This window comes from Alosa sapidissima, chromosome 3 (assembly GCF_018492685.1).
Source record: "Alosa sapidissima isolate fAloSap1 chromosome 3, fAloSap1.pri, whole genome shotgun sequence".
Lineage (NCBI taxonomy): Eukaryota > Metazoa > Chordata > Actinopteri > Clupeiformes > Clupeidae > Alosa > Alosa sapidissima.
Genome location: NC_055959.1, coordinates 1,344,929 through 1,362,094, shown reverse-complemented (window position 1 = coordinate 1,362,094; position 17,166 = coordinate 1,344,929). Strand labels below are relative to the sequence as shown.

At 40.1% G+C, this 17,166-nt stretch overlaps 2 protein-coding genes across 5 annotated transcripts; one reads left to right on the top strand and one right to left on the bottom strand.

Annotated features, from left to right (window-relative positions):
• The first annotated feature begins 1,434 nt into the window (after nt 1–1,434).
• LOC121706149 lies at nt 1,435–6,134 on the top strand. Of its 3 annotated transcripts, XM_042087647.1 has the most exons (12): nt 1,435–2,042; nt 2,545–2,743; nt 2,865–3,096; nt 3,251–3,524; nt 3,614–3,794; nt 3,912–3,988; nt 4,081–4,261; nt 4,343–4,591; nt 4,701–4,872; nt 4,966–4,983; nt 5,016–5,114; nt 5,208–5,346. In XM_042087647.1, the coding sequence occupies exons 1-12, from the start codon at nt 1,773–1,775 to the stop codon at nt 5,218–5,220; spliced, it is 1,965 nt and encodes a 654-aa protein (XP_041943581.1). In that variant the 5' UTR covers nt 1,435–1,772; the 3' UTR covers nt 5,221–5,346. The 3 variants fall into 3 exon arrangements, with proteins under 3 accessions (XP_041943581.1, XP_041943578.1, XP_041943577.1); XM_042087644.1 differs by having other exon boundaries at nt 2,898–3,096; nt 4,966–5,114; nt 5,208–6,134; XM_042087643.1 differs by having other exon boundaries at nt 4,966–5,114; nt 5,208–6,134.
• LOC121706150 (P2X purinoceptor 7-like) lies at nt 5,156–7,112 on the bottom strand. Of its 2 annotated transcripts, XM_042087648.1 has the most exons (4): nt 6,917–7,112; nt 6,649–6,718; nt 5,953–6,107; nt 5,156–5,523 (listed from the first exon to the last, which is right to left on the bottom strand). In XM_042087648.1, exons 1-4 carry the CDS (start codon nt 7,036–7,038, stop codon nt 5,367–5,369), a joined length of 504 nt encoding a protein of 167 aa, XP_041943582.1. In that variant the 5' UTR covers nt 7,039–7,112; the 3' UTR covers nt 5,156–5,366. The 2 variants fall into 2 exon arrangements, with proteins under 2 accessions (XP_041943582.1, XP_041943583.1); XM_042087649.1 differs by lacking the exon at nt 5,953–6,107.
• Nucleotides 7,113–17,166: the final 10,054 nt, after the last annotated feature.

Here is a 17,166-nt window from a genome sequence, read left to right as displayed (position 1 = left end):
TTCAGCACAGTCCGTTCTGTACGTGCAGCCGTACGTGTTTAGAATCTAATGCTTATGGTTATGGTTCTTGGCAGACGCATTTTGCCGAAGCGTTGTACAGTAATATGAATAAACATCATCATTAAAACAGTTATATTTAGTCATATTAGCCTGATTAAAAAAAAAACACTTAAGGGGCGAAATCATTTTAACAGAATAATAATATCAAATCGTCATCATAAAAATAACCATTAAACATACACAGTACAACATATACAACATATAAACATACACAGTACAACATATACACAACAACATACAACATATAAACATACACAGTACAACATATAAACATATACACAACAACATATACAACATATAAACATACACAGTACAACATATACAACATATACACATACACAGTACAACATATAAACATATACACAACAACATATACAACATATAAACATACACAACAACATATACAACATATAAACATACACAGTACAACATATACACAACAACATATAAACATACACACAACAACATATACAACATATAAACATACACAGTACAACATATACAACATATAAACATACACAGTACAACATATAAACATACACACAACAATATATACAACATATAACCATACAGAGTACAACATATAAACATATACACAACAACATATACAACATATAAACATACAAAGTACAACATATAAACATAAACATACACAGTACAACATACAACATATAAACATACACAGTACAACATATAAACATGAACAGTACAACATATACAACATACAACATGTTGGTGGAATGAGTTGCCCAGTGCTCTCCGTTCCTGTGATAGTTTTGGGTCGCTTAAGAGGGGTCTAAAGACATTCCTGTTCAACATGCATTTAGTTCTTTAAGCGCTTCTCATGCGTTATGCTTTGTCCTTAATGTAGTCTTACCATGTTATTGTTTTTATATTATTGATTGAATGGACATTATTGTTTATTATTGCTTTTTTCCCTCATTTTCATTGCTTATTTTATTAGGCTATTGATTGAATTAACATTGTTGTTTATTATTGCTATTCTCCTTATTATAGTTTGACCAACATTCTAATCGGTTCCCTGTTAAATTACAGTGCATGAAAATGCACTGTACTGTTCTTCCAAGGCAACAACAACAACAACAACTTATTATTATTATTCCGCTTACCACTTTTTCCGTACGCAATTTCTCTTGAACAGTTTAACTTAGAAACTTCGTTCAGACTTTGTAACGTAGGTCTTCAAACGGACCAAGCTGCTATGTCTTTTCAACTTTGAAACTTTATACTTTTTAAACTATTAAAGAAAAACTTTTTTTAAATCCCCATAGACTTAACATTGCCGATTTTGACATCATAATACGGCCATTAAGCAATTAGAATCCTATGGCAGGTGTTCAGGCCACCTGCAGCCTCAGGCTTTAAAGGGGTGCTATTATGCTTTTTCGTTTTTTCCTTGTCCTATCGTGGATTACATAGCTTTTTGTGTATGTAAATGGTCGGCAAAGACACAATATCAAAAGTAACCACTAGGGGGGAGTAAATGAATATCGCAAAGACAGACTACTGAGCTGCCTAGAAACGCCTCGATGCGAATTTCAGCCGTTGCTTTATTTTAGTTCCGGTACGAGGTGACGTAACCTCGTACTTTTGCTGGGAGTAAATGAGACAGCGTCATCAGATGATTTCACAGTCAGTCTAGAACAGTTCGATTTCGCGTTTCTCAGCAAGTAAAGTTTCGGTTAGTAGCAATGGGTAGAAGGTGTTTTCTTCGTTGTGAAGGGACGTCTCCCTTGTATGCTTTGCCAAAGGCAGAGCCTACACGTACCTGTTGGCTAGAGTTTATTTTTAACTCTATTCCCCCAACTTTACCGACCATTTTTCTGTGTCCCCGTCACTTCACGGATGGCTGCTTCAGCAACCTGCGTTTGTTCAGCACAGGATTTGCGAAGCTGCTTGCTCTGAGGGAAGATGCTGTTCCAACTTTGTGTGGCCCTAAGGGTGAAGATGTCGCTCGACATGTAAGTAAACCTTTTGTGATATTAACAAAAGTTGTTGTGTGTAAGGTTGACGTTAGTTGGGTAATTAACCCTACAAGCTTGCGAGCGGAGATAGCTAACTGCTAGTGCTAGAGGCTGACTAAGTTCGTGGTCTGAGCTGAGCAAATGTGTAATTACAGTAGCTTAAAAGCAAGCTCAGTGGTATAAATAAACCAATGTGTAGTAGCAGTTAGTTCTGATAGTGAGGCTACCATGTTGAAGTAGAGCGAATTCAGTCTGTAGTCTTGACGCAAGACTGATTAATTTGTCACTGGTGCTATTTGTAGCCTAACGTTATAAGTTAACGTTAGTTTTCGCGGGGGATCTCAAACAAATTCTAAACGGTAACAGAGTCCGTCTACGGACAATTAACGTCAGCTATGTGAGGGGTATTTGGTTGAATGGTTATAGTTTTTGTTTCAGATGTTAACTGTTAGGTTGTATAAAATTATTTTCGTAACAGATTTTGGTGTTATAATTACAGTACTCCAGTGCCCCATATAGCCCCTTCCAGCACGTCGGATGTCAGACCGACTCTCCTCAGCTTATTTCGGCGGGAACCCAGACAAGTAACACCGTGGGAATGCATTCTGTGGGAGTACAAAGTGCGCCATTGAAGACGACTTCAGTCGGCACACAGTTGTCCATGGGATCGCTGAAAACGGCACACATGAGAAGCAAAGGTATTGTGTGATGTAGTTGTTAACCAAGGTCTACTCTGTATTATATCTTCAGTACCAGGACAAAATCATCAGCTGAATTATTTTTTTATTTTCTAATAAGATTTGTCTATATTATTCGTAGGTATCCAGACAAAGCTGCCTCTTCTCCGTGTAGGCACTGGAATAATTTCTGGTATAGACTCACCACTGGCGTCTACACCAATAAAGGGCCCAGGCTGTCGACCTAGCAAGAGACCACGGCTTGAGTTGGAGGACGAGGAGGAGAGCGGCGACTCAAATGAATTTCATAAGGAGCCTCTGGACTCGACTTACAACCCTGGAGATTCTGTACTTACAGAGGAATCTGACATCTCGTAAGTTTTTAGCATTGGCTACTGTTTAGTATTGGCTGTACTAAAAGCAGTATTGGCTACTGTTTTCAGTATATGGTTACCAGCGATACAACATTGCTATTATTATAGAAACATATTTAAAAGCTAATATTATGTTGTGTTTCTAATCTGTTAGGTTTGAGACACAGTCCACACATGATGAGGAAAAGTATATTGTTTTTGAAAGCTGCCTCAAACAGCTGTTTGAAAACTGTCCAGTGTGTAAGAAGGGCTGTAATCTCCAACGACGAAGGATGGGAACCTATGTGGCTTTCACTCAGCGATGTCCACACTGCAGTTACTTCAGAGAGTGGGAGAGTCAGCCCATGGTTGGAAGTACCCCTGTCGGCAACCTACAACTTTCTGCGGCTACCTACTTTACAGGGACCTCCTTCATCCAACTGGAAAAGGTAAGCATTTTACCATTTCAAACATGTGAATCTTTCTAGTGATGAACTAAACTGGTCTAAAACGCCTCTTATTTGTCTTTTCTTTAAAGCTGTGCAAGGCCATGCAACTCCAGATATTTCAGTATGACACCTTCAGAAGGCATGCAAGGAATTACATGGAACCGGCTATTGTTCATAAGTGGAAGATGGATCAGCAGAGTCATTTCCAGCATCAATTGCACCTTGGTGGGGTGGTTGCAGTAGGAGGAGACATGAGGGCTGATTCTCCAGGTTTGTAGAAATTTGAAATAGTCTGGCAACTACATTATTAATTTGCATTCTGAATCATATGACATCCCTTGATGGTGTGCTGAAAAGCTTTACACACTCTGTAATACATTTTTTTAGGGCACTCCGCAAAGTTTGGCAGCTACACTCTAATGAATCTGGAGAGCAACACCATTATGGACATCCAACTTGTTCAGGTATGTTTCTCTCTTTGGATTTGTTTGAATTTGAATCTTAAGTGTGTGATTTTGTCTAATGTTTTTTGTTTGTAATGACCATTCACTACCAGAGCAATGAAGTAGGTGGCAGCTATCATATGGAGAAGGAAGGACTGAAAAGATGCCTAGATCATCTGGAGTCGAATGGATTGAAGGTGGATTACATTGTGACAGACCGTCATCCACAGATCCAGAAATTTCTGAGGGAACGCAGCGTAACTCAGTTCTATGACGTTTGGCACTTTGAGAAAGGTAAAGTGTTTTCCTAATTCATATCCTAAACTTTGAAGTTAGCAATTAACAGATTGTATAATCAGTGTGTGTGGTAAACAGGTTTGTCCAAGAAACTTGAGAAAGCTTCGCACAATGAAGACTGTGATGTTCTGAAGAAGTGGCTACAGAGCATCAAAAACCATGTCTACTGGTGTGCCACGTCATCAAGCACTGGACCAGAAAAGGTGGCAAAATGGACATCACTGCTAAACCACCTACAAAATGTTCATGTTCATGAAGACCCCCTTTTCCCCAAATGTCTGCATCCCGACCACGTCTCAAGGGACCCTAGCAAATGGTTACAACCTGGTATGTGCCAAATTATCTTTACTCAGAAAATCAAGTATTACATTTTTCCAGTCTTTTGTTGTGATGCAGGGGGGTTGATATTTCACCACGTGTTCTTATTTTACTGAAGGATCAGTTGCACTTCACAAAGCTGAGAAAATACTGCTCAACAAGAGAGTCCTGAAGGATGTAGAGAAACTCAGCCACCATCACCAGACCTCATCACTAGAGTCCTTCCACAGCCTGATACTACGTTTTGCACCAAAGAATGTAGTTTTCCCCTTCATGGGAATGTTGTGCAGGTAATACACAATGTCATTATTTTAAAAGTGACTGATTGAGATGACTGTCAGTCATTCTATGTATTTAATCATTTTGCTGTGTTGTTACCATAGGTTGTATCTAGCAGCAATGCACCACAATGAAAATGCTATGCGGGAGCAAGCTACAACATCTACAGGACAGGCCGTTTTCAAGGTTGTTTTTCCAAAGGCGAAGAGGGGGGAAGGCATTGTGAAGCCCGTGAAAACAAATCCAACCTTCAGTAAGTTTGTTAAAGAGTTTCTTTAAATACAGCCACAACAGTTTACAGATTGTTATGGATACATTTATTGGATTTGAATGCTATATCTTCCAGACTATGTACGTGAACTCATGAGGCTGCTCATGCAGGAAGTTTTTGAGGACCCTACATCTTTTGCAGAGGAATTGAAGACCATCCCCATCCCTCCAGACCTCTCAGCAGAATTCCCGAAAACTCCAAAGGCTGAGCTGGTTGCCCGTCACGTCTCCCGCTTCAATCAATAGGTGGTCTGAAGCCTATGTAATCACCAGACGGGAACTGCTGCCGTATCCGCTGCACCACACATGACGGGATGATGACCCGACGACTAGGTCCTAAGTAGCCCCAGCACCAGCTTACAAAGCTGCGATAGGCAAGATGCCTCAAACGCCTGAAGGGACAAGGCACAGTTCTCTGTTCAACTGTTTTCAAATGAAGAGTTTGGTTCCAAAACGCTACATCGACCATTTTAAAGAACTTTGATAAATAATTATTATTTTTTTACAATTTGTTTTGCAAGTAATTTCAGTAGAACTGTAATTGGGCATTAACTGATTTACCTTTACTCAATCAAAACAACAAAACAGCAAGTTGATTGATATTATCTGAAATACACAATTGAATAACATGACTTTTTAATGTTTTTAAAAATGGAGATATAGCGTTTTGAAACCAAACTCTTCAAATATTACCTCAAAGGTTCATACTCTATGGAAGAAGCTATGCACTATTGTCATCAATGTTTACATGCATACAAATTACATAAGAATAATGCTTTTGTTTTGTTTAGTAAGAGCTTATTACAGCCAAAGTAACTTACTCTTCTTCTGTTCTGTGCCTAACAGGTCCGTAATCATATTTGTAAATGTTGTAGATATTTTGCAGACTGTATGGATTTAGACACACAGGTTCTAGGCCTGGATGTTCTGTCATGCACATTATGGGTATTGGCACTTGGCTCATTCGTCTTACTACCTAATAAAGAAAATGAGACAAGAACTACTACTGTGTAACAAGTGACCTTGGCATCATCATTGTTCAGAGTGCTACATGACTGCATGGACAATATTGATTCAGGAAGCAACATGTTTTCTTGTCAGACTTTTATTTACAAAAAAAAGTTATTACTGATTTAGTTTTTGTTATTACATAACAATGATGTATAATACAGTATGCAGCTGGCTGAGACTACAGTGAACTGGTGAGATTACTCGTTTACCATTACATATTAATTATAAAAATGTATCATTGATTAGTTTTTTTACATAACAATGATTATAATACAGTATGCACCTGGCTGAGACTACAATGAACTGGTGAGATCACTCGTTTACCATTACAAGTGTAATGCTGATGCTTTATGCTAGAGATGTCATAAACATGCGTAGCCTAGTTCACTAGTAGGCCTAAGCTACTCATCTAATGGGGATGTTATGCTAGGACATTAGGTCAGTCCATAGAAATACACACCAAACCGAGTAGTAGCCTTGCATAAAGTTACAGTTATCAGTTTTACCTTTGTGATTTCTCTGCAGCAGACGTTCTCCACTTCACTAGGCATAGTGGCACAATTCCCACAAGTGCACCTAAGTAACAAAGATGTTATAAGTTATAGAACTAACTATTTTTGGCAGACAAAAGCAGTTCACTTCTATTCCATGTCAGGCAGGCAAATAAAGCTTGTTAGTACGAGTAGCCTACTAGCCTCGGGCTAAATTAGACGCTAGGCTATAGAGATACATTTCGTAAATCAGGTGTGGATAATAGAATAAACAAAAACTTACCACAGTGAAACGTCTTGGTCCAATCTACGACTAACATCGCGCTCATCATTGGCTCCATCAGCTCCATTATCGCTTTCGGGGTCGGATTCTGGTTCAAATTGGTAAGGCAGCACTGACGCCATAATCGCCTAACTTACAAATGTCTGACGAGACGTTTCTGTCAGCGCCAAGATTCTAACTCCCTCAAAATTCTCAGCAACCGGGTGTTTCACATAGGGGTTGTAATACTGATAGACGTATGATGAAAAATAATATGGCCGACGACACTTCAACGTTGTAAATCGATTCTATTAGACCCAACAAATTAAATAATAAACAGTAAATAATACCATAATAGGGCCCCTTTAAGCATACAATCTGGGTCAATTAAGACTACACATCCTATTCAACTGTTTCCTCTGCCCAAAACTGTTTCAAAATAAAAGTCCTCACTACAATAATCCACTGTTCCACAAACAATGTAACCCATTAAACTACTGAACTTTTTACATTCAACTTTTAAACGGTCTACTTTTAAACTATCATTAAACTATCTATCTATTAAACTAGCTGTCTATCAACAACTTTTAAACTATATACATTCACTAGCTGTCTATCAACAACTTTTAACTTGTCATCAACTATGTCAACACTTGTCATCAACTATGACTCCTACCCACTGTAGCTAGTTAGCATGTTAGCATTGCTAGCATTGTTAATATTTTTAGCAAAACTGCTAAAAATGATTAGCTAGGTTAGCTAAGTCACATGGTTAGCATAGTTAGCATGTTAACATTGTTAGCATGATAGTTAGCATAGTTAGCATAACTACTAAAAATGATTAGCTAGGTTAGCTAAGTCACATGGTTAGCATAGTAAGTATGTTAGCATTGCTAGCAGTTAGTGTTAATTTTGTCACCTATTTTTAATTTAGTCTTAGTCTTGTGACGAAATGTCCTTTTTAGTCTTTGTCATATTTAGTTTTAGTCGACTAAAAGTCTCGTCATTTTAGTCTAGTTTTAGTCAAAAGAAAACTAAAGGTATCTTAGTCTTAGTCAGATTTAATCAACACATTTTAGTCTTTTTTTTATAACAAATTATTACCATTTGAGTCATAGTGTTTCACACATCTCAATTTTCCAACAATATTGTGTCCACAGGGCTACTCGTCTGTTATAATTACTCATTCTGATTTTTTGTCAGTTAGTATGTTTACATGCACAGGTAAGTCGAGCTACAGTTATAGCTCGGCTGGGATTTGACCATAGACAGTAAAAGATTCGACTGGACCACGGTCATATTCGTAGACCAGTGTTTCTCAAAGTGTGGTCTGGGGATCACTGGTGGTCCACAAGCTATCCCAAGTGGTCCGCGAGCAGACGTGGTAAAATATAATATAGATGAGTTGTTTGCAATATTGAACCAACTTGTATGTAAATCCAAACAGTTCTGCAACACTGTCTATGTGAGATATGCCAGTTTAAATCATACAGTATGAATCCTCTGACACAATAAGCAAAGTGCAAAGACAATAAGCAAGGTGGTTCAGTGAGTAGGCCTATTGTGTAGACTAATTATAGGCTACTGTTGAAGTAGGTCTAATCTTTTTTTTTTAGCTAGGGTTAGTTAAGTGGTCCTGAAACTGAAAAAGTTTGAGAAACACTGTCGTAGGCCAAAGTATTTATGTTTTACTCCGCCTCGCTAGATGGCGATATGCGCCCAAACACAACACATTCCCCAAACAGACTCTCCATCTTAGCCATAGCTAACTTGCTAGCGAACTTTCCATATTAGCTTACTTGCTAGCAAACTTTGCATCATCAGTCTAACTAGTTAAATAGTTGACATTACATGATGAACATTTTCGAATGGACATTCTGGGGGATGTTAATATGTATGAGAGAAGCTTCAACTTCTGGGTATGTAGCATTGTGGCATAAAGCTTAGGTAGTTAGCTTGAAATCTCCAGTGTTCTTGTTCCATGTAGTTTCGTGTTGCAGCCACAGGGTTGCAGCAACAGCACGTAGACTAGCCTACAGGAAAGCTGTTGCGTATTCCTCATTCGGAATATTTTGAAAACGTAACAGCTAGATATTCTGTCTTCTCATTTTGTAGACGAAAATGAAGAGAGATTTTATCTTAGTTTTTATTTCATGCAAAACATTGCAAAAAACAAAACATTTTAGTCTCGTCTTTTTTCGTCAACAATAATGCATCTTAAGATAGTCTTAGTCAGTGTTTCAGGACATTACTGCCGTCTCGTCATCGTCTCGTTTTATCTCGTCATGAAAAAAAAGGTTGTTGACGAACATATTTCCTCTCGTCAAAACTGCTAGAAAACGTTAGCTAAGTTAGCTAAGTAGTGTTTAGCATGTTAGCATTGCTAGCACTGCTATAAAACATTAGCTAAGTAGCATGGTTAGCAGAGTTAAAAATCTTAGCATAACTGCTAGCAAACATTAGAGCCATTCCAACTTTCAGTTATCATCAAATATCTACCTATACACAGCCATTAAACTATTTGAATATCAACATTCATTAAACTGCTGGAAAACGTTAGCTAAGTAGCATGGTTAGCAGGTTAGCATTGCTAGCACTGCTATAAAACATTAGCTAAGTATCATGGTTAGCATAGTTAAAAATCTTAGCATAACTGCTAGCAAACATTAGAGCCATTCCAACTTTCAGTTATCGTCAAATATCTACCTATACACAGCCATTAAACTATTTGAATATCAACATTCATTAAACTTACAGTCTGTCAACAACTTTTAAACTATTTACCTTCAACTTTTAAACGGTCTACTTTTAAACTATCATTAAACTATCTATTAAACTAGCTGTCTATCAACCACTTTTAAACTATCTACTGTCAATCAACAACTTTTAAACTATCTACATTCAGCTTTTAAACAGTCTACTTTTAAACTATCAACTTTTATTAAGCTATGCAACCACCATGTCTATCCTAGCATCACCGTAGTAAACATCTCTGTATTATCTGTTTTAACTATACATGATATTTTACATCACAACTTTAGCATTTTCATGCACTGGTAATTGCTTGGAATTGCATTTCTAGTTTTAAATATTATACTGTTTTTGTATTTGTATGTCGCTTTGGACAAAGGCGTCTGCCAAATCCCATAACCATAACCATTCCATAACCATATACAGAACAACATGTACAACATATAACAGTATAACATATACTATAACATAATACAGTACAATATATACAACACATAACCATATACAGAACAACATATACAATAAAACATAAACAGAACAACATATAGCCTACATTTTAAATTGTTCCCTACATAAAAGTATACAATACAACATATACAATAAACATATACAACATATAAACATGTATGCCGTACACACCATGATTTTGTCAGGCTGTGTACGGCATGACTCTGACTCTATTCATTGATTATATGCAAGGTTAACATATGAGTCTTAAAACCTTTTTTGAAAATCCCCAAACTATTGCTAGAATAAAGGGCATTAGGTAAATCATTCCACCAATTCGGAATCAGACTAAAGTAGTCTTGACATTGACCCTCTCAATGTTGATGGAGGGCCGATACAGCAGCCTCTCATCAGAGGACTGCGATGGCCGAGAGGGGACTTAGAGCTTGATCACCGAATTAAGATAACAAGGTGCAAATCCAGCAAGTGTCCTGACCTGTAGGCCAGAGAGAGGGACTTTAATTCTTTAATGAATTGAATTCTGGCTGCTATAGGAAGCCATAGTTGCCATGTGCATCCATGTTCATCTCTCTGAACGCAGTTCAGCAGTATATGCCTGCATAACGTCATGGTTGCCACTGGCGAGGATCTCCCCCCATCTCTCTCTGCCCACTCATGTCCTCCCTGGTGTCACCGCAGCGCCACTGTTGTTTTTACCCTGTTCTATTGCCCCCCTGAGCTCACGCTCCACTCTGCTGCTCCGCTCACCTGAAAGCCACACTGTAATTAGTGTCTGTAGTGCCGACTGTGTATGTTGTGTGTGTGTGTGTGTGTACAATTTATCGGATGTGCTCTTCATTCTACTGTTGATTTTCTTTTCAGTCTTCATCATGATCATTAGCCTTCTACAGTCAATGTTTTCAGGGTTTTCAGCAGCAAACATATTTGGGAAATCTACATAAATCAGACATTGTGTAGCTTGTAGAATTTCAACAGCTAAACCAAAAAAAAGGGAATCTGCTGAGGCTTTTTTGAAAAAGTAGAACAGTTTTAATGATCTGAAAATATGCCAAGACATCTGTTGGGAAAACGCTGTAGATTTGTTCAGAGGTGAGGCTCAATCTGGTCTCTTGCATTTTTCAGAGCGCAACGGGAGTTGTTGGGTGGGTTGATGAGACGGTTCGATTGTGTGAACTTCATAACTAGCACGCACGTAGCCGCGCCGCAATGAGCGTGATGCCAACTTAAGTTCCTGTTTTAAAATGGCCTCTTCTCCCTCTGTTCTGTTTCGCTCCTCCGCTTCAAATTGAGATGCTGGAGTCAGGCTCAATATTGCTAAACTCAGCAGGTGACTAAAGCACAGAGGCAGCCCACTAAGCAATAACATCCCCACGAGGCAGAGAGAGAGAGAGAGACAGAGAGAGAGAGAGACCAAGTCCTCCGCCTTGCTGACTTCAAAAAAAGACAACAGGGTGCCAGCAGACACTGAGCCATTCAAAGCCCTCAGCTGACTGACAAATGCATCAAACTTTAATCCTATATGGAAGTGGCCATTTTAACCACCCCAAAACTCGATTGGGCCTATACATCTGCAGTGCTGAGCTGACAGACAAAAGATGGCCTCCATATCGGCTTAGTAAAATTGAACTTTGCTGACCTGTGATGACTCAGACTCCTTTGTAGCTGAGTCACTCCTGTAGAAGTAATTGCTTTAATCTGCAGCTGCATTACTAGTCAGATCTCAAATTAAATCTGTGGTGAATGTGAAGATCACTTTTGTTCTGGGTCCCTGTATTGCCAAAGACTATGAGATGGACTCATAATAATGATCACATCGTACATTTGCCCGTACATGCCCTTATCCTGCAGGTTTCAACCAACTATCCTACACAGGCCCAGAGAATCAAGGGCAGAGTGATGCCTTCTAGTGTTGCCACAATATAAGATGTGAACTGTAAAAGGTGTCTCTGAGCATGAAAAATGAGCGCAGCTCAAGTACATTGCTGCTTGAACTTACCCTGAGCACTGGAGTTGTGTTTGCTAGCAAAGAAGTAAGAGAGCCATGAGTGCCTGCTTGCATAATCCACTAACACATCTTTTAAAGGTATCAGGTTTATGTAGCGCACAGCAGGATGCCCACCCAAGATTAGACGTACTGTAGGCATTACATTATTAAACTGTCCTCCGCTGTTGGGAAGAGGAACATATGGTGATCTCCTGAAGAGAGGGGAAAAAACATTTTGAGCCAAATAATTTGTCTCCCACTGACAAATGCATTGTCATTGCATCCATCCAGGGAATTTGTTTTGTGTGAAGGCTTATCTCCTGTTCAACTTCCATTATTTTATCTGCATCTCCTCTGGGTGGCAGTTAGAGGCAAATAAAGTAAAGTTAAAGCGCAAAGATAAAGTTAGACAAATTTACTGCAGAGTCTGAGTCTGAGACCTGATTTTAGAAGCTCTGAGGATTGTAGAAAAAACCTCTGAAGTTCAGCAGAAGACATATATCTACTGTACAGTTTGTTTTTCTCCTATAGCCAAAAAGCAAGTGCCCAAGGCAAATAGCGGCTGGAGGATCCAGAGGTTGCAGGCCATATTATACTGTGTACTTTATGGTATCAAACAGTCTCTGCACAGAAGGGCACATTCCCTGCATGTATTTGCTTTGCACATATACAAAGATGTATGAAATAAAAACAGTTGTAGTCAGCAAGAGACCAAGAGCAAGAGACATTATAGTCACAGTTTGTCCACTGCTACACACAGATTAGCCTGATGTACAGGATTTGTGGGGTTTATCAAATGTTAAAATTAAAAAAAAAAACACAGAATGGCTGCCACTGTAGTGTCAAGTATATGCAACATCTCTTTTGAGAGCGCTCAGCACACGACTTAAATAAATCGAAGACAATTTTCCAACCTGTTAAATTGCCTCAAATGTTTGTTGGTTATGGCCATCTCAGTCATGCCAAACAGCTTTTTGCCACTGAATACCGTCTTCTCTCCTTCCCTCCATTATTCACCTTCCATCCCTCCTTATCTCTCGTCCTCCTCCTCCTCTTCCATCCTTCCTCCTTGGTTCGCTTGCGGCTGTAATTGGCCGTCGGAGGTAAAATTGGTTCATTCACCGACTTTGCTTGCAGTCGAAGGGAACGGCATGGTCCCTCCACAGTAAATTGTGCATAGAGGGAAGGTAATTGGCCTATTTGTTTTAGCGCACAGGAGTTTTTTTCCCCTATCTGAGCCGCGGCGGTGGCAGTCTGCCTGGAGTAGCAGCTCCGGCCCATTCCATGGAAGATTGATTCCGTCCCCCTGCAGCAGTGAGTCTTGACATTAGATACAGGTGCTTGAAGACTTAGTTCCACCACCGGAGCTCGCCTCAACTAGGTCAAAGGCGTCTAATCATTTTTCCCCCTACGTTATACCACCCCCAACCCCCATAGCGCAGGCAGTCCCTGATAGCAGCTGCTGATATTAGAGATTCTTTTCTTGTCCCCTGGCGATATGAAAAGGTAATTTGGAGTCTTATTTAAAGGGTACGCAGCGCTCAGCCCACTCCCGCTCAGAGGAAATGAAATGGAGGCCAACCCTATGTTGTGGTTTTTTCCTCCTATTACATGTTTTTCTTTTTTTTTTCATTTACAGAAACTAATGAAGCTGGTCCATTTTTAATGCTGAACCAAGAGCACTATATTGAATTCTGACAAGGCGCTCATTTCAGTCCTTTAGAATGGAATACTAAAACACTGCATGGGTTTGCTTATATTAGGCCCTTCACATTGCTGATATGGGGGGCTCCAGATCCTTAAACCTTAATAAATACAAGGGTTCTAGAGTAGCCGCATTCTGCTCATAGTAACACGGACACTTCCAGGTTCTTAGATTGTGCTTTATGATTAAAGACTTCAGAGTTGTGTGGTATAGTCTAGTCCCAAGAGTGCAGTGAGAGCTGGGTAGAAGTCATTCTCCCACTGCAGCCTGGAGATTGCATTTCCATCCTGTTAAACAGTGAACACAATACATATAAGGAAGGCAACAGCAATGCTCATGACAAAAAATGTTCAATGATGCATAGAAACGTTTGGAATATGTCTGATGACGTCTCAGTATATCTTTAACTCGATTCCGACATGACCACAAAAGGCCACCAGGACCAAGGTGTAATGTGAGAATTCCATGCCAGCACGACCCTCTCTGGTGATTCTACAGATCCACCACCAGTTAGTCTGATTGCAGTCTAGCCATGATTGTGAGAGTGAATGAATACCAAGATAAGGTATTTATGACTTGCTGTTCATGCCTATCACTCAACAAGGAACATGAATGAACTCCGAAGGTCAACTGTCTGTGCATGTCTGATCCCATCCAAGTCCATTGAGGCCTAAACCCTGCAAATAATAAATGTATATAGTTTAGTTAGCAGTGTTGGACAACATGCCTTTGCTAATGGCTGCAGGTTGAATAACACTGAGATCCTATTCAAACTCATAATGAAGGACACGCTCTAGAGCATGTCTTTTGAGTAGCTCAGTGAATGCCATCGAGATCCTTTTCACACTCACATCAAAGGTCTTCTGGTTAACCATGTAATAGTCGTATGGCAAAGGTATGTTTTTCTCCATCCAAGCAGACACTCAGGTAGGCAGCCAACAGAAGGCACCCAGGGACCATGTCCATGTGCTCAGTCTGAGTCCTGGTCAGGGACACAAAAGAAGAGTTTACTGTTTTGATAATGAATACCTTACCGATACAAAACATGCATGCATGCATCCAAGGGCATAATATATATATAATATATATACATCTTTTTTATTTTTTTATTTTAACCTTTATTTTACCAGGAAGGTCCCATTGAGACACAGTGTCTCTTCTGCCAGGGAGTCCTGGTCAAGATGGCAGCAATTATTTAAATTAAAATCTAATCTACAAAACAGGAAAAACAATATCATGCCAAATAATCTGAAACAATATAGTTGCATGGCAAAACTCAATAATAATGATGTGAGTACCTAAACTGCACAGGCACACCCACATGCCCCATTGTAAAATATTCCACTTTTTCGACATCAACACTGCCTGGTACTGCACTGACTTCCACTTTCCTTGCATCCACATATCGTCAGCTCCAAGCACCTGGCCTGTACAGGTTCTTTGGTTAAAGTGCTGTAACAGAAAACATAGCTTTATTGAACGTGTAGATTAAATCACATCAATCATCAGGCGATATGGAGTGTGAATGTAAAAGATGGTAGAATGTTCCAGAACTGATCTCATTCCATAGAGACTATGCATAATAGAGGTTTACTGATGAAGAGAGACTCACTGATGAAGCACCACATATGAGTGAAATGGATAGTGATGAGACTGTATCAGTAGCCCTTTTGATCACGCAAAACTCACGGGAAGAGGAGATGTCTTTTTGCCGCATCGTGTGTCTAAAAACGAGGTGAAAATTTGCCAACCTGCTGATCTGTTCACATGATCCGGCATTTTGGGGAGCCAGGAGGTAGGACTAGCTAGCAAATTAAAACGTGACGTGCAACAGGGGGCAGGTAGAGTTATAGTTGTAGGCCTTCAGATGCAGCAGTGTAAAAAGGCCTCCATAAGAAGTGTCTCCATAAGATAAGTATATATACTCTTTTGATCCCTGCATTTATTCCAATCCATGAATTAGTGAAGCACACTCAGCACACAGTGAACACACAGTGAGGTGAAGCACACACTAATCCCGACGCAGTGAGCTGCCTGCTACAGCGGCGCTCGGGGAGCAGTGAGGGGTTAGGTGCCTTGCTCAAGGGCACTTCAGCCGTTCTACTGGTCGAGGTTCGAACCGGCAACCCTCCGGTTACAAGTCCTAACCTAACCAGTAGGCCACGGCTGACTGATTGATGGGAAGAGCAGTATGATGCAGTGTTGCAATGCTTTACAAGTCTTTCCTCTATATCTTGCAACCAGGATGAGGTTCTCCAGGGGGGAACCATATGCTAGGAGACAGCTGAAGGCTCAGTTCTCCAGACGTCTTTCAAAGTGATGTCTGCCCAAATTGCCTGAGGCAAGTAGCAGACTGCCAGCTGGATAGCACATACATGAAGCTGGAGGACCTGTGAGAAGTCTTTCACATGGGAATTTGGGTCGGAGTGAATGGAGAGAGTTGGACATTCTGCACATTCTTCAAGCAGTTTCAATTGTTGAAAATAAAGTATGGACACTAACTGAAAGGAAGCTCCAAGTGGGACCGATTCTGGGATGGATGTGCTTCGGATCTGACCCAGAGCAGCTGGAAAACGGGACCAAGATCTGCTCAGGTCAACTGCCAACACGAGTTTGTGAGAGGAGTCCAAATCCAGGGACTCCTGGATTCAGAGAGAAAGAAAGAATCTTTGCCAAGAACACCACCATCACCCTGCTGTTGCTGATCCCGCGGGCGATGTCTGCCTGTGGGATATGAGACTCAGTCACTGCTCGCTTTCGCATGGAGTCAAGCCGTGCTCTGCCCCTACAGTGACCGCCCGCTGAAACACATGGTAATTAAGCCTTCCTGTGCTTAATGAATGCTTCTTCAAACATCTCACCAGCTGCTTTGCAAGCGCTACTGAGAGGGGAGAGCACAGAAAAAAAGGTAAATTCAGCGTAAAATGTGAAATGTGGAATGTTCAAATGTGGAATTACAGTAACCAGTGACAGAGTTCCACCACGTGAAGACGAGGTGCGCTTGGAACTAATATCATGCATATTCTGCACCGGAACGCTTGATGTCGAATCTTTCTTTTTTTGTGAAGATCAAAGTGGGCTTCAGAGTTTGTATGGATAGTGAGTCTCTTGCCAACTTGTTCTCATGTGTTATTCAAGGGACTTGTGGATTTGATAAGAGACAAAGATGGGATGAATGTGCCATCCAGAAGAGGAATAGAAAAAGAGAGGGAAATGGACAGAGACAGTGAGGGAGAGAGAGACGGAGAGGGAGAGAGCATTGTTTTAAAGAATATCTGGTTACAATTTTGCTATACTTGACAGTATCGACATAAGAGTGACATGACACTGTCATGAAAGTGTCATAAACAAGTCATAAACGTT

Bases quoted from the DNA above. Each gene is read 5' to 3' on its own strand.
- LOC121706149 (XM_042087643.1), top strand. From the start codon at position 1,773: ATGGGTAGAAGGTGTTTTCTTCGTTGTGAAGGGACGTCTCCCTTGTAT. The intron at 3,989-4,080 runs GTATGTTTCTCT...ATTCACTACCAG, and splicing joins TGGACATCCAACTTGTTCAG to AGCAATGAAGTAGGTGGCAG. The intron at 4,592-4,700 runs GTATGTGCCAAA...ATTTTACTGAAG, and splicing joins TAGCAAATGGTTACAACCTG to GATCAGTTGCACTTCACAAA.
- LOC121706150 (XM_042087648.1), bottom strand. From the start codon at position 7,038: ATGGCGTCAGTGCTGCCTTACCAATTTGAACCAGAATCCGACCCCGAA. The intron at 6,719-6,916 runs GTAAGTTTTTGT...TTTGTTACTTAG, and splicing joins GACCAAGACGTTTCACTGTG to GTGCACTTGTGGGAATTGTG. The intron at 5,524-5,952 runs GTAAGTTACTTT...TTGTCCCTTCAG, and splicing joins AGGCACAGAACAGAAGAAGA to GCGTTTGAGGCATCTTGCCT.